At 32.9% G+C, this 13,893-nt stretch overlaps 1 protein-coding gene across 15 annotated transcripts in view; it reads left to right on the top strand.

The window, feature by feature from the left end:
• The window catches only part of pHCl-1 (pH-sensitive chloride channel 1), an 839,505-nt gene that overhangs the window by 791,260 nt on the left and 34,352 nt on the right, over positions 1 to 13,893 (top strand). For 2 of the 15 annotated variants that reach the window (XM_081749491.1, XM_081749489.1), the window contains one exon: positions 13,831 to 13,881. The exons of 11 other annotated variants lie outside the window; for them this stretch is intronic. In XM_081749491.1, coding sequence (XP_081605617.1) covers positions 13,831 to 13,881 — 51 coding nt within the window. Of the gene's footprint in view, positions 1 to 13,830; positions 13,891 to 13,893 lie in introns of all 15 variants that reach the window. 2 more of the 15 variants (XM_081749490.1, XM_081749488.1) reach the window with 1 other exon arrangement.

Genomic DNA, 13,893 nt, shown 5'->3' with positions numbered 1-13,893 from the left:
GAAAATACATCTCTAACTAAAGTAATAAGGTAGAAACAATACATTACCATGTATTCCTCTATAACTGGAGCATTGCACACAATATACACACTTCAACACAGAACAGAAGCAGTGCAATTTGTTAAGTTTATGAGGTCTCTGTCTGCAACCTTGAAGCCGCAAGCGAAGAGTAAGTCACACTGTATAGTGATTGTGTTATACATGTAGTTCTACAGAAGAAAAGAGACATGACGGACTTGACAGATATAGTGTTAACTATTTTTCCCATTATTGGCTCGAGAGAGGAACGCTTACCAAAGAAAGATATATTGTGTTGAAATTCCTTGATATCATTAGAAACAACGGCTGGTAATGGGTAAGAGCATTAAACTGCAGTGTCTAAAGGAAATGCTAGAGAAATATAAAGAAGGTTCTTACGAGAATGAAATATAACTTTACATGAGCTAAGCTAAAGTTGTAAAATGACTGCAAACCGCACGTTAACCTTTTGCACTCTTCGTGATTGTGACTGTAAATAACGCCCACGGTTTCTGAGCTTTCGACGCCTTAATTTTCTTTGCTATTCTTCGCCATTGCTCGTTTACGCTAGGATGCTCTCCAGTGGGTTCACTATTTCATTAACTTGACTCGTTTCTACAGATAACTTTACAAACTTTACAAACTTTGCCTTAATGATAAACTAGTTAATCACCCGCTTCGCTAAGTTGAAATAAAAACTTTAAATGCACAACTCCTTTATATGTCTCCCTCTTCTCCTCCTCCTCCCCAAGATGAGGGACTGAATTTGGGTTTAAATGGCATCGGAAGTGTCACTGTTCTTCTCAGCGATCTCAAAAACTATGGATTCGACACTAATATCGGTTATTTTCGGTCATTTTTATACGTCTCCCCATCTCCCAAGTTGTGGGGATAAATTTGGATTTACACGGCATCGGAAGCGTCACTGTTCTTCTTAGTGACCCAGAAAACTATGGATTCGATACTAATATCGGTCATTTTTGATCATTTTTAAATATCTTTTCTCCTCCCTTTCCCGTAAGTTGGACCGTCAAAGTGAAATGACGAAAACTATTCCATACTTTAATGTACATTTTAGGGCATACAAAAAGTTACACATTAAGTATTCAATTTGAAAATAAATTGGCAACATTGTACATACAGGAATTTGTATGCAACATAGATACAGGATAAAATTTCTAAAAAATACAAGATTTGATTTCCTTGTTATTGCCCAATCAAATTATGCTATATTGAATTATATATATATATACTTACTATATATATGAAACTATATGAACTCACTCACTAACATAAAATAACTGCTTCCGGTTGATGTAGAAAGTTTAATTTGGCATGATTATAGCTTTTTGGGGCTAATCCACAGAAAAATTGCCAAAAGTGAATATTTTTAATTTTTAGGGGTGTCTAAAACGGGGGATGAAAAAATCCCCATGTTATTTATATGGACCTTTTTTTTTTTACCTATATTCTCATATTTTATGTACTTGAAATTGGAATAATAACTTAAAATTTGGTATAATTGTATGTTTTCGTTAGCGGTACCTATGCAGATCGCCAGAAATAAAAAATTTCAAATTTAGAGTGGTTTTGTGGAGAACTAAAAAATCTTCCCCATGTTATTTATATGGGACATCTTCTACACTCCAGAATTATTGGGTACTTCCTGTAGGGCTACAATGATGAGATTTGGCATGATTGTAGCATTCCGGGACTAATCCACAGGAAAATTGCCTAAAGTGATTTTTTTTTTTTTTTAGTTTCTAAGGGGTCTAAAGGGGATGAATAAATTCCTATGTTATTTAAATGGGTGTTTTCTTGAAATACAAAATCTTCTCTTTCAGATAGTTGAAATAGGAAAAGAAACTTGAAATTCGGCAGAATTGTGAATTTAAGAGATCCATGGGTCAAACAAACATAGGGGTTTGGGGGCAAAGCTCCCAACTGACCAAATTCAGGAAATATAAAGAGCAAATGCACGAAATTCACTGTTGATGCGAAGGCTGATACATAAGAGATGCTCGTAGGCGAGCAATATATACCGTACACACCACTGTTGTTATAAAAACTATATGTGAAGACCTGTATAGAAGAAAGTCGTAAACGTAAGCTCTGACAAAAAGTGCCCGCGGAAAGCGCTTGAAATATAGGGTTCAAAAAGCACGAAAGTAATATTATTTGGGTAAGGTTTTAAGTATTATATTTATAATGTGTTCCATACGCTCAATAAACGCTTCTACCAGTTTCATAATCCCGTCATTGTAAAATTGTTTATCTTGCCAATGGAACTACAGCCTGAATTTCTGATACCCTACATCGTCAGAATCAAAATAAAGTCCTCTCAGGTGCTCCTTCAGTTACTGACAAATCTGATGGAGCTAGATCTGGACTGTATGCAGGATTAGATATGGTACCTACTGTGTCTATCTATTTTTAGCTTCATAATGTCAATTCTTCATCTATAGCAAATAAGTTGTTGTGATCCTGAATAATAAATATTAAATAAACATGTCATTACCTTAGTACTTAGTGATCCGTAACGATGATCAACAACAGTACTCAAGTCCACAGAGCATATTAAACTTTAAAAAGATTGCCATTAAGTATTTTTTACAACCAGATCATCATTATCTTCTCAGTTGCCATTGCAGTAGTGTGAGGGCGCGCATTGTGATGCAGAATGCAAGGCTCCATTTCTGAACGAACTAGTTGAATACGTGCTTTCGGTTTTGTGAGAATGGTACAGCACTGATCAGAATTGATGGCAGGGATTTTATATACAATATAAAATATACCATGTGCGTCCCAGAATACTGTCAGCATGAATTTGTTTCTCGATGCCACAGCCTTAAACTGTTTTCGGTGCAAGTGATCCTTTGTGGGAATACTTCATGGGGTTGCTCCTCTTGTTCCCATGGTCAAAATAGTGTACTAAAGTTTCATAACTTGTGATAATGTTGTTCAAGAACTTATCACCTTTACGTTTATGGCGTTGAAGTAGCTTTTCGCAAATGTGCATTATATTCTCTTTCGTATCAGGAGTCAGGTTTCGCGCAACCCACTATGCACAAACTTTCCGGTAATCCCAGAGCTACGATTATTGCCTGAGTTTGCTTCCGTGATAAGTCACACTTCATAGCAAGCTGTGCTTGTGTAATGCACTGGTTCTCTCGAATGAGTTCATTAACACAATTGCACTGTCGTTCATCTGTTCCACTTCGTTGTTAGTCAGTTAAGGCAAGGTTCGCTCTCGTGGGATTTTCTATATTAGCACGTATAGCACGATGACTTACCATACTGATGTCTACAAGGTCCAGCCCATCTTTCTCTGATGCAGTCAATAGGAGACACATCTTCTACTATGAGAAAGTCAATCACCGAACGCTACTTCAGCTACACTGACATGATGTTTTACAAGTCGTCATGTTTCTTTCTATAGCTCTTGGACCCCAGTGGTGTCTACTCTGAAATCTAACACATATCAAAAGAAAAGTGTCAATTATACAATGCAATGGTACTCATAATAAAATGTCTGTTTACATCCTGGGAAACGAACAAGAAGCATTACCTTGCAGCATGGCTTCGTAAATTTTTCTTCGTATTCTCTACGTGGGACAGTAGACTAAAAATGATTCAAGAAAAAAATTAACAAAATGCATTTTAAGAACAAAATTTAAATTACTTTTGGCCTAGTTGAGTATGATAATCATTTCGCTACTCAAATATTAGTTTTTATTTTTTAAATCCTAAGAATTGCTATTTTTTAGCAAATTTACTGCTCCACACACACTGTTTAAATCTATGTGAAATTTGTTTTTAACTTTGTAAGCAAATTACAAATTCTTGCTACTGAGAACATTTTGCAATATTCTCTCTTTAGGAAGGTTCATCTTCTGTAGTTTCTTCCGATATATACACACGTTTCCCGTTCGTCCTTCTAGGGAAGTAAACTCTTACTTTACTCTCTACTTAATACTCCATATGACTACACATATATTTACTGTACTCCTAATTAACATATTACTACTAGCATCAAATGCATTCGTGTGTATTATTTGCGAATCTTTCTGCTTATTTCTAAATGATATCTACCTGCTTTCAGCTTCATAATGTCAATTCTTATCTGTCGTTACTATCACCTTAAATAATCTAGTATTAACTATTTACGTGCCTGTACTTTCGTATTTAGTGATCTATAATCATAATGAACAGCAAGACGTCAAGCCCACAAAATATATCAAACTTGAAAAACGTTGTCATCTACCATTTTCTAAAGAACCATCATCATTATTTATTTATCATACTTAGAGACTTCATTGTACGTCAAGGCTTAAAAGAAAATCTGGAAACTTATAAGTGTAAATATGGTGTAATGTCATGTGTAAGTGTTTACAGGATGGTACTTTGATCTATATAGGTTCAACTGTATATTTTGTTTATTTAGAGAAAAACATATTTCTTTATGTTATTACATCGTATTGTTTAAAATCCAAAAGTTAACTTATAGTTCAAAGAACATTTTTGTAGTTTATTTTAATAAAAGTTTTTTTTTTTTTTTTTTTTTTTTTTTAATTTTTGAACCATCCTGTATTTTATATAAGTTTATATGAGTAAAAAATCAGACATTATTATTTAACAAGTCGACGGTGATTACTTTGTTTGTATTTTAACAAAACAGGTATGCTTTGATCACCTGTAGCGTGTTGTTATTTCAAACCTTCCATGATTTTTCAGTCATTGCTAATGGATATTTTTCTTTGTTTACTGCTTCTCTCCACTGTATTTTGAGATGGAAAGTGAGTGTGTACTTTTTGGTGTTTTATGAAGGAGACAATGAGACATATCTTGTTGACACCCAGCATGTTGCCCACCTTTTCTGGAAACCCTCCCCCAAGAGTTCTCCAGGGTGTTTGCCCTTGCATGCTTTGTACATGTTCACATACCACCCCCTTTTCATCACGTTCATAACCGTTCATTGTGGGTTTCAAAATATGGAGTGTTTAATCTCAGATGATATCAATTTATAACGACTCTTAAAAGTATGATTAATTCTTATTTTGCTTAAAGGAACTTGACAAGAGATTTTCAATTTTGTTTAGTAGCTATAAGAGACATTGAGGGAAAGTGAATGTCGTCAGTTAAAAAAAAATATTATAGTCAATGATGGTGCCAATACGGAATATTGATATTTCTTTATCTGAGTGACAATTATCTTTTAACCGCGTATTACATTTAGTATGCGTCTTGGAAGCATCTATTTCTAATGTTAAAATTTTATTTATTTAGTTGTTTTAATATAGAAGAAACATTTTCTTCTTACATTTAACGGAACGTAATAAAATTTCAAAAGATAATTATTATTCGTAATTTGTTTGTTTTCATAATATTTATGTACATTGTAATAAAAGTTCTTTTATTTCGATATCCAGCATTTTTTCAGAAAGTATTTTAGATCGGTTTTTTATCTTATATTTTCGTTCAAACCGAGAACTAACTTTAACAAATTCTCTTTTAGAATAAAGGAAATACCTTTTTCAAACAGTCGTAATTCTTATCTTAACGCTAAAATGTGATCTTTTGAAAACATATTGTTAGGTAAATTATAGAGTTCTTATTATAGTACCTAGTATTTATTTCAGTTCAATTTAAGTCTAATTTCGAGAAATACTTAGTAGATAAAAATCTGAAACTCTTATATATATATATATTTAAGAGGTGGAGAACTTTAAACTGGCAAAACTGTTTTCTGTGACAGCTGATATTACAGTTCTCGGTTGTTTTGAGGTTAGTTTCGTTTGGCAATTCATCATGAATAAACTCACACCTGAGCAACGTTTGCAAATTGTGTAAATTTATTTTGAAAACCATGGCTCACTTCGACCAACTCATCGAGCATTACGTGCATTTTATGGTGCTCATAATAGTCCATCAGAGCGATTAATTCGAGAAACTATGGATCGTTTTCGCAATATCTTTACTCTACGCGATAAAATGCATCCAGTAAGACGTCGTACAGTGCGGACACAACAAGCGATTGATGGTGTGCAGCGTAGTTGAGTTGAGTTGATTTTGAGTTTAACGTCCCGTTCAGCAGCGAGGCTATATGAGACGTGGACCTACTGATTAACGTGGAATCCGAACCACATGAGCTCCCGCCGGGAATCGAACCCGGGCCTCCCACGCCAAAGGCGCGTACGCTAACCCTGTGTGCAGCGTAGTGTTTACGATGATCCTAATGTGTCAATTCGTCGTCGTTCTCAACAATTAAACTTGTGTCTAGCCACTTTATGAAAAATTTTTCGTAAAGATCTTGGTTTACGTGCTTACAAAATTCAACTGTCACACTGCGCGCGCTACAATTAATTTACTGAAAGAAACGTTTGACAAACGATTAGTTTCACGAAATGGACCTGTTAACTGGCCACATCGTTTGTGCGATTTGACGCTATTAGATTATTTTCTCTGGAAATATATAAAGTCGCATGTCTACGTTGAAAAACCAGAAAAAATTGAGCACTTGGTATACAACATTCGACGCGTTATTGCCGAAATACAGTCTGACTTACTGCAAAGAGTGTGTGAAAATTGGACTTCTAGATTACGCCATGTACGCACAAGCCGCGGTGGCCACATGCCCAAAATCATATTCAAACATTAATTCTATAAAAATGACTGTCAAATAAAGCCAATTTTATAGATATTAAAAACATTTTTCTGTGTTTTATTTCAACATAAAGTTCTCTGTCTCTAAAAAAACACCCACTATTAAAAAACAAACACATATATTTCTACTGTAAGAACAGGGTATAGAATCCTTTATTTTTTTAATTCAATTTAAATTTTATTTTTAAATTCAGAACTAGATATATTACTAAATTTAGATAATAGACTTTAATAATTTTAAATAAAATTATTGAATAAAAACTAGATATTTCTCTAGATTACATTTAGTCTAATATAAATCAGAAAGCTACAATGGGAAATAATGATAATAATCATCATATTACTTTGTCACGGACAATAATATTTAGATAAAAATATCATATATTTACTTGAAGACTGTTACTTCATTCGCAAACCGCACTTAATATATTTTTAGTATTAAAACTCTAAACAATTCATACTTTTTAAAGATATATGAGATATCAATTTTTTAAAAAATAATAAAATAATGTTATTTATTATTTTCTAGTTTGGCATTTAAAATAATTTTCGATTTTTTCTTTTTATCATTTTAAATTTGAAGTGTAGAGTTTAACAATTGTGTAAGATCATATCTCGATCGTCATTTTGCGTAAGAACAATATGTACATGCAGTTCAACTGTATGTCAATATAAATTATAAACATGTGTAATCTTAATGAATGAATGCTTCCAATTCTGTATTAAAATTAAATTACAACGTTGGTGTTTCTTTGTTTATCGGTAATCCCACTCACTGATATCAGAATGTGAAGACGTTTCGCCTACATTGTAAACACTTTCACTATTATTTCCTTCGCGTGTTACCTTGTCAGGATTACCCTGATTCAGATTAATAATCATATATCGTAATTTTAACTAAAATCAGTAAAATATTGATTCATGAAATTTAAACTACATTGTTGGAACTATTTCAAAGAAAATAGCACTTTTTTAGTTTCATTTACAAGTAATGAAAAGATGAATGACGAAGATAATAATAGAGAAAAATAAATTTAAATTTTATTTCAAATAGTGTGAGACCAAGCTACTCTACACGAAACACCTAAACCTGTTAATATATTTTATTTTGACATTACAAAACTCTTCGTCCCTATGTTTGTTTTAAATAAATGAACAAACATGCAACTGGCTTGCGAAGGGACATTACATTGAACACCAAGAAAATAGTATTTTTCAATTAATATTGATAATGAAAATGACTTTCGAGGGTAGGAGAAATCATCTTATAACTTTTGAGTCTTCATGAAATGTATTTGAATATAAGGTAGGCACTTTCCACATATTCTGCTTTTCGAATGCTAAATAACGACATAATAAATCCTGCTTCTGCGGTCGTCTTTGATAGAAATATTGAAGCTCCTAGTGGTAGAAAATAAATTAACTACGTAGAGTAGTAAGCATTTTCTGTAAAACAAAATGGTGGTGATACAGTGGAAATCTTTTTTTGTTCTTTGACTCTACAGAAATGACTTGGCTAATTTTCTTACTTTAGATGCTTCGTGATAACTCTAAATCATTCCAAGTAAAATTCACATGATCGTTTTCAAAATAACTGTAAATCAAATATAGAACTTATTTTGGAGACCATAACGACCTTGTCTTAGAAAATAACTACAAAATTTAGTGAAAATATTTTAGACCATACTTAAAGCATATAAATCATGAAGTGTTACATCATAAAATATTTGTGAGAGTTTTCTCACTTATAGAGAGCATGAACATAACTTTTACCACCCTAGTTAATGACACTTTCTCCAAATTTTAAATTTTGTATTTTGTTTTACAGTTATTTTGACGCCAATTTTACTTTTAATGGCACCTAAGGAGCTTTTTATTGTTTTTTTTTAACTGAGAAGTAAATGAACTATTAATTAGTAACACTCATGATCCATGAACTTACATTAAATAGCATGTTTAGAGAATGTAGCCTACAAGCACGTTTCAATTTATCTGATATATTAGATATTATTCAACATATATTGAAAAGTTTTAGCAGGCATTGTAGAAACAGCATTGTACTAATTGCAATTATATAAGAGAATGGCTTACACTTTGAAACAAATGCTGCTAAAGTTGTTAATAACAGCGATAGTTTATAAATATCCACAAATGTTGGTTATGGTAGAACTTCGATTGTTTGTTATAAAAATCTTGCTTAAACATTCCCCAAACTTAAGCTAGCAAATACTTCTTTCTCTCTTAATATCAATAAAATCAGGTGAAATTCAGATTAATTCAGTATTCACCAGACTCAAGTCTAATGTTATTTGTCAAGATGCTTCTCGAGTTTTACAAGAAGTCTTATAATAATCTCCGTCTTCTAAGGGGAGTAGTTACCCATTATAAATGACAACGAAATTTCAGCAACTTTATAAGTTACTACTGCAGCGCTTTATGAGAAGAAGAATGGCGCTCTTTATCTGCTTTTATTTTATACAAATAAAGTCAGTTTGGAAGAAAAAGAAGATAGTGCCTCACCTCGTTATTAACACTTTGAGTGCTGGGCTCTGAGGTGCAGACTTTCTCAAGAATACCCGGCTTTTTTTGCAATCTTTTAAAAATTATATCTCAAAATCTAGGAAAGCTAAAATAATACAATATGCACCGTTTGAAAGTTTCTTGCTCTTTATGCTTATATATAATATTCTGTATTCTAACCACAAAATCACATAAATCACTAGAGGCACGAGTTTTCGCACTAAGAATTTGAGAATTTCGCGTTTCGTTTTTCATATTTAGCGCTTTGTCGCATTTTCCAAATAAAATTTCGCATTTTCTAGCTCTTGTGGAAAATATATTCCCTAACATTTTTAAACTGACACACAATCGTAGTCATACGTGTTGCAAATAAAATCAGAAAAATAAAAACACTGCTGAACAAGACTGCACTTATTTAATAAAAAAACACATTTGCACGTGACGTTTCGATCTTCTAGCCAAGATCCTCATCTGAGTGTAGTCTGATGAGGATCTTGGCTAGAAGATCGAAACGTCACGTGTAAATGTGTTTTTATTAAATAAGTATAGTCTTGTTCAGCAGTGTTTTTAATTTTCCTAACATTTTTACAATTGTTCCTTTTATTCCTAGATCACTAAACAGAAATAAACCATTAATCACCTAAAAATAAAGTACATTAAATATTTCACTTGACAGTGTAAATTTCACTTATAGAAAATCGTATTTAAAAAAAAAAAAAAATCAAACTGAAGGAAAATCAGAAATTAAACTTACTACAAGTAGGGAAGTTTTACTGTCTTCTGTTTTGTTTTTATGCAACGTGTTTTAAGCGGTTGACCTTGAGTAGCAGAAAACAGACGGTGTCTGCAACGATGTCATTGGCTAGCTAATTGAAACGGCTCCTCTCCATCTAGCTGTGATGGTGATAGATAACGCACATGTTCTCTATAGCCCTGTCCAAATCACCCAAAATGCACCGTTCATGCCAAGTTCTACTGTTCCATCAGCGAAAACCTAGCATTTTTAAATTAATGGAAACGTGCTTTTAAAATTTCGCGTGATTTCGCGTATTATTAGAAATTTCGCGCAAAATTGCCAATTTCGCGTTTTATCGCACAACGGAAATCAATGAAAATACACACAGAATATCATAAAATGTCAAGAAACTGAAAATTACTTAATTCTGACGCATTTAGTTTTATCGCACATTGCGAAAAACTCGTGACTCTACAAATCACAAATACCATTTACACGTAGTGCAAGGGAAATGAATGCGAATATGAGAATTATTATCTCAAAGTTACTTACCTGACATATCTGTTATTTCTGTTGCTACATAGTCTGGATCATTCTCACAATCGTCCAATAGCTCTCCTTCAAACAAAATCACCATAACTATAGCTCAATCCCGCTTCTAAACTGAAGCACATTGAATCGCCCAACGGGCTCTTTCTCGCTATTTTGATGGTCAAAACAATAAGCACATGAGTTTTGAATTCTGGCGAAGGTATTAATTAGAATCTTCACGCCATCTATTGACTAAATTCCGAACTACAAAGTCCAAGGGATATTTCAAAACTGCTAACTCAGTATAATAAAGGAGCAAAACCATTGAAATACATTTTGAATCAAATCACGTATAAATACGGAATCCGCAGTCTATAAAAAATCAGCTACTCCGTAAAAATACGGAATTAGCACTCAAAGTGTTAAATATTCTCTGATTATTATGTATATACGTGCTGAAGATATTTAGATCATTCCTCAAATAATAAAAAGACGTCAAAATGCTAATACAATTTCAACTCTGCAAACTTTGTCGCCGTAAGTAGATATAATTATAACGCCGTAAATTATAACGTAAAGAAAATGTTATAATTGAAATTTTCATTGTAATTATTGCTTAGCATAAATTGTTTCCTCCTGCTTCTGACATTCCTCTGTATGTCTAATATTCGTAAATACTCTGTATCATGTGTTTAACTTTTCTCTTTCTTCTTACTAATACAATTTGTCCGTATCTGTAATATTTATTTTTTTGTTTGTTCCTTCAGTACAGCATACTAAAGTCGCATGATAATAATTTGATATTTCACTTAATCTTCCATTGTAACCTATCAAGATTAGGTTTCAAGAAAATGTGTTAATTTATTAAAACATATCTTCTTAACCAATTAGAAAACAGAGTGTTAGTAGCAATCCTTGCTACTTTTGCTGTTTTCAACGTAAGCCAATCTAATGGCTTTACAAAGTCAGTTACGATCACCTTTTTTCATTTAACACCTCCTACAATCGAAAAATATCAGGAGTGAAATGAGAAATAGAAGAAAGAATATAAATTTGTATCTCCGAAAACTTTCGTATTACATTTAATGATTTGATGTTAGAAATCTTGATTTTATATATCAAAAATAAATATATTAATATCGAGTAAAATTGTATTCACGGGTTGATTCTAATACCATTTTATACGAGAGTTGCACTACTTAAGAAAATAAAACAGGATAGAAATTTTACAATAACTTTATTTGCATCGTAAAGTTCCATTCACAATCTACTTTTCAACGTAATTACCTCCGTTATTTAAGCATTTGTCGAGGCGTGGTATAAGTTTTTCTATGCCTTCTGCAAAGAAATCCCATCCAATGTCCGATAACCATTCTTGGGCTGCAGCTTTTACCTTGTCATTCGAGGGGTATCGTAGCTTTGAAAGTTCGCCTTTCATGGAACCAAACATGTGGAAGTCACACGGTAAAAAGTCTGGGCTATAAGGAGGGTGATCCTACACTTCCCACCGAAACTTTAAATTCGCACGTTTGTTGTCAATATCTGTATGTTTGTTCTCAAACATGTTGCACCACTTCGCGGTAGCTTGACGTGACATTGCATTTTCCCCATACATTTCATGCAACCGCCAATAAATGTCAATGCAGTTACACCTTTTCGCCCACAAAAAAAAGCGAATCACTCCACGTATTTCCAATTTGGATGCCACTTGCAGCTGCCGAGTCATGTTTACGACTGATTATCGTAACACATCCACTTGCCTCGTGGAAGCTACTACGTCACCCGATACAGCTACACGTCTGCAGTGTTGCTACACAGCTTCATCAAAATAGCCTTTGACCGAAAATATTTACGAAGGAGTGCAACTAACTTTCTGACTGACCCACGTAGATATCAGATACACTTAATATTAAAAATCTGAACTATTGTCATTCTGAAGAATAGGTTCAGATGAACCCTTCAGGTGAAAGGATATAACATCAAGTGGCACGACAACGATTGAGCTTACAGAGAGGATATCAAGATTTTGAATCCTAATGGTGATAATAATATGTAGTATAGAGTTTCTTCCTGCATTGCAACCTATAAGTAAAATGTAGAAACATAAGAATTACTAATGAATCTGTATTGAGATTATTTTAACATTTTTTTTTCGAAATTTCAATTGAGAAATAATTTTAAAATTATGAATGGAATGGACTTGAACATGCCTTTTATATGTTAATCTAATATGATTCATAAAATGTAAGGCGAGAATTCGACATAACAAATTATTTAAAAAGTTTAAAAGTCAGAACACAAAGATTTGTAATAAGTTGGAAGTTATATTCTGCCAAATATTGGAAATATCAACTTATTAGATTTACCCTAATTCAATCGCTCATATTAAGAATTTTAAAGCTGATTTCCTTTACATATTCCTTTGGTCTTGTTTACGTGTCTTCCGAATACCGAAAGAATCTACAAATTGTTACTAAGTTTTAATTAAGTTCCTTTTATTTATTTTGCTGACTTATATGATCCTGCCTACTTTATCTTTTGCTACTACATACTTCAGGATTCTAGAATTTCTATACTGAGATTCATAAACTCTTCATTTTTAAGAAATGATAGAGAATGTGGAATGAATGGCTTGGTATTCTCATAGCTTATAGCAAATGAAGTTGCTAAGTTTTTATCCGGAAAGTTATAATAGCAATTCATAATACAGCGGCCTGTTGTTTATTGAAGTTAAGAATGGAACTAACATTAAAAATAAATCTTGTCATTTCACGTTTATGGATATTAAATTCTGATAATTTACAAAAGAAATACAAGGAAGATTCATTTTAGAGATCCAAATAAACGATTATAAAGTATCCGAACTGACAATGACATGACGAAAGGTAGAACACGTAATGGAAGACAAACTTAGTAAAACGATTCACTGAATTTCTGAAATCTTAACCAGAACTTCTTTAAAAATTATAATTCAGTTATATAATGGAACACTACGAAATGGTGCACTAAACCTTTGAACAAAATTGATTGAAAAGCTAATAACGATAATTGTTTTCGCGAATATAATGCATGTTGGCATTTACTATGCATGTCCATCTGATTCTGTCTCTTGCGTACTATACTCCCTTGATTCTCGTCTTTGATTCTCTCGTATCATGTGTACTGAATGCATGACTGAACATCTGCACCTTGTTCCTACTCTTCCTGGCATGTGTACTGTACTTTTGACTAAATGGTTCGGACAAAGAGACGAGTGAATATGTGTGTGACGTCACATATTGATTATGTTATTTGCTGAAAGACAAAATCAAGAGGCTGCATGTTTTTCTACTTTTTTAAGAGCATCGTATCTTCATTTCCAGCGCCTTCCAGCTGTTCTGAGCAGAATAGGCATTATATTGGCGAGCCCGTTGGTAAGACAGGTA

Source organism: Thermobia domestica, chromosome 2 (assembly GCF_964235325.1).
Source record: "Thermobia domestica chromosome 2, izTheDome1.hap1.1, whole genome shotgun sequence".
NCBI lineage: Eukaryota > Metazoa > Arthropoda > Insecta > Zygentoma > Lepismatidae > Thermobia > Thermobia domestica.
The sequence above is the reverse complement of the archived record's forward strand: the minus strand, read 5'-3'. Positions and strand labels throughout refer to the sequence as shown.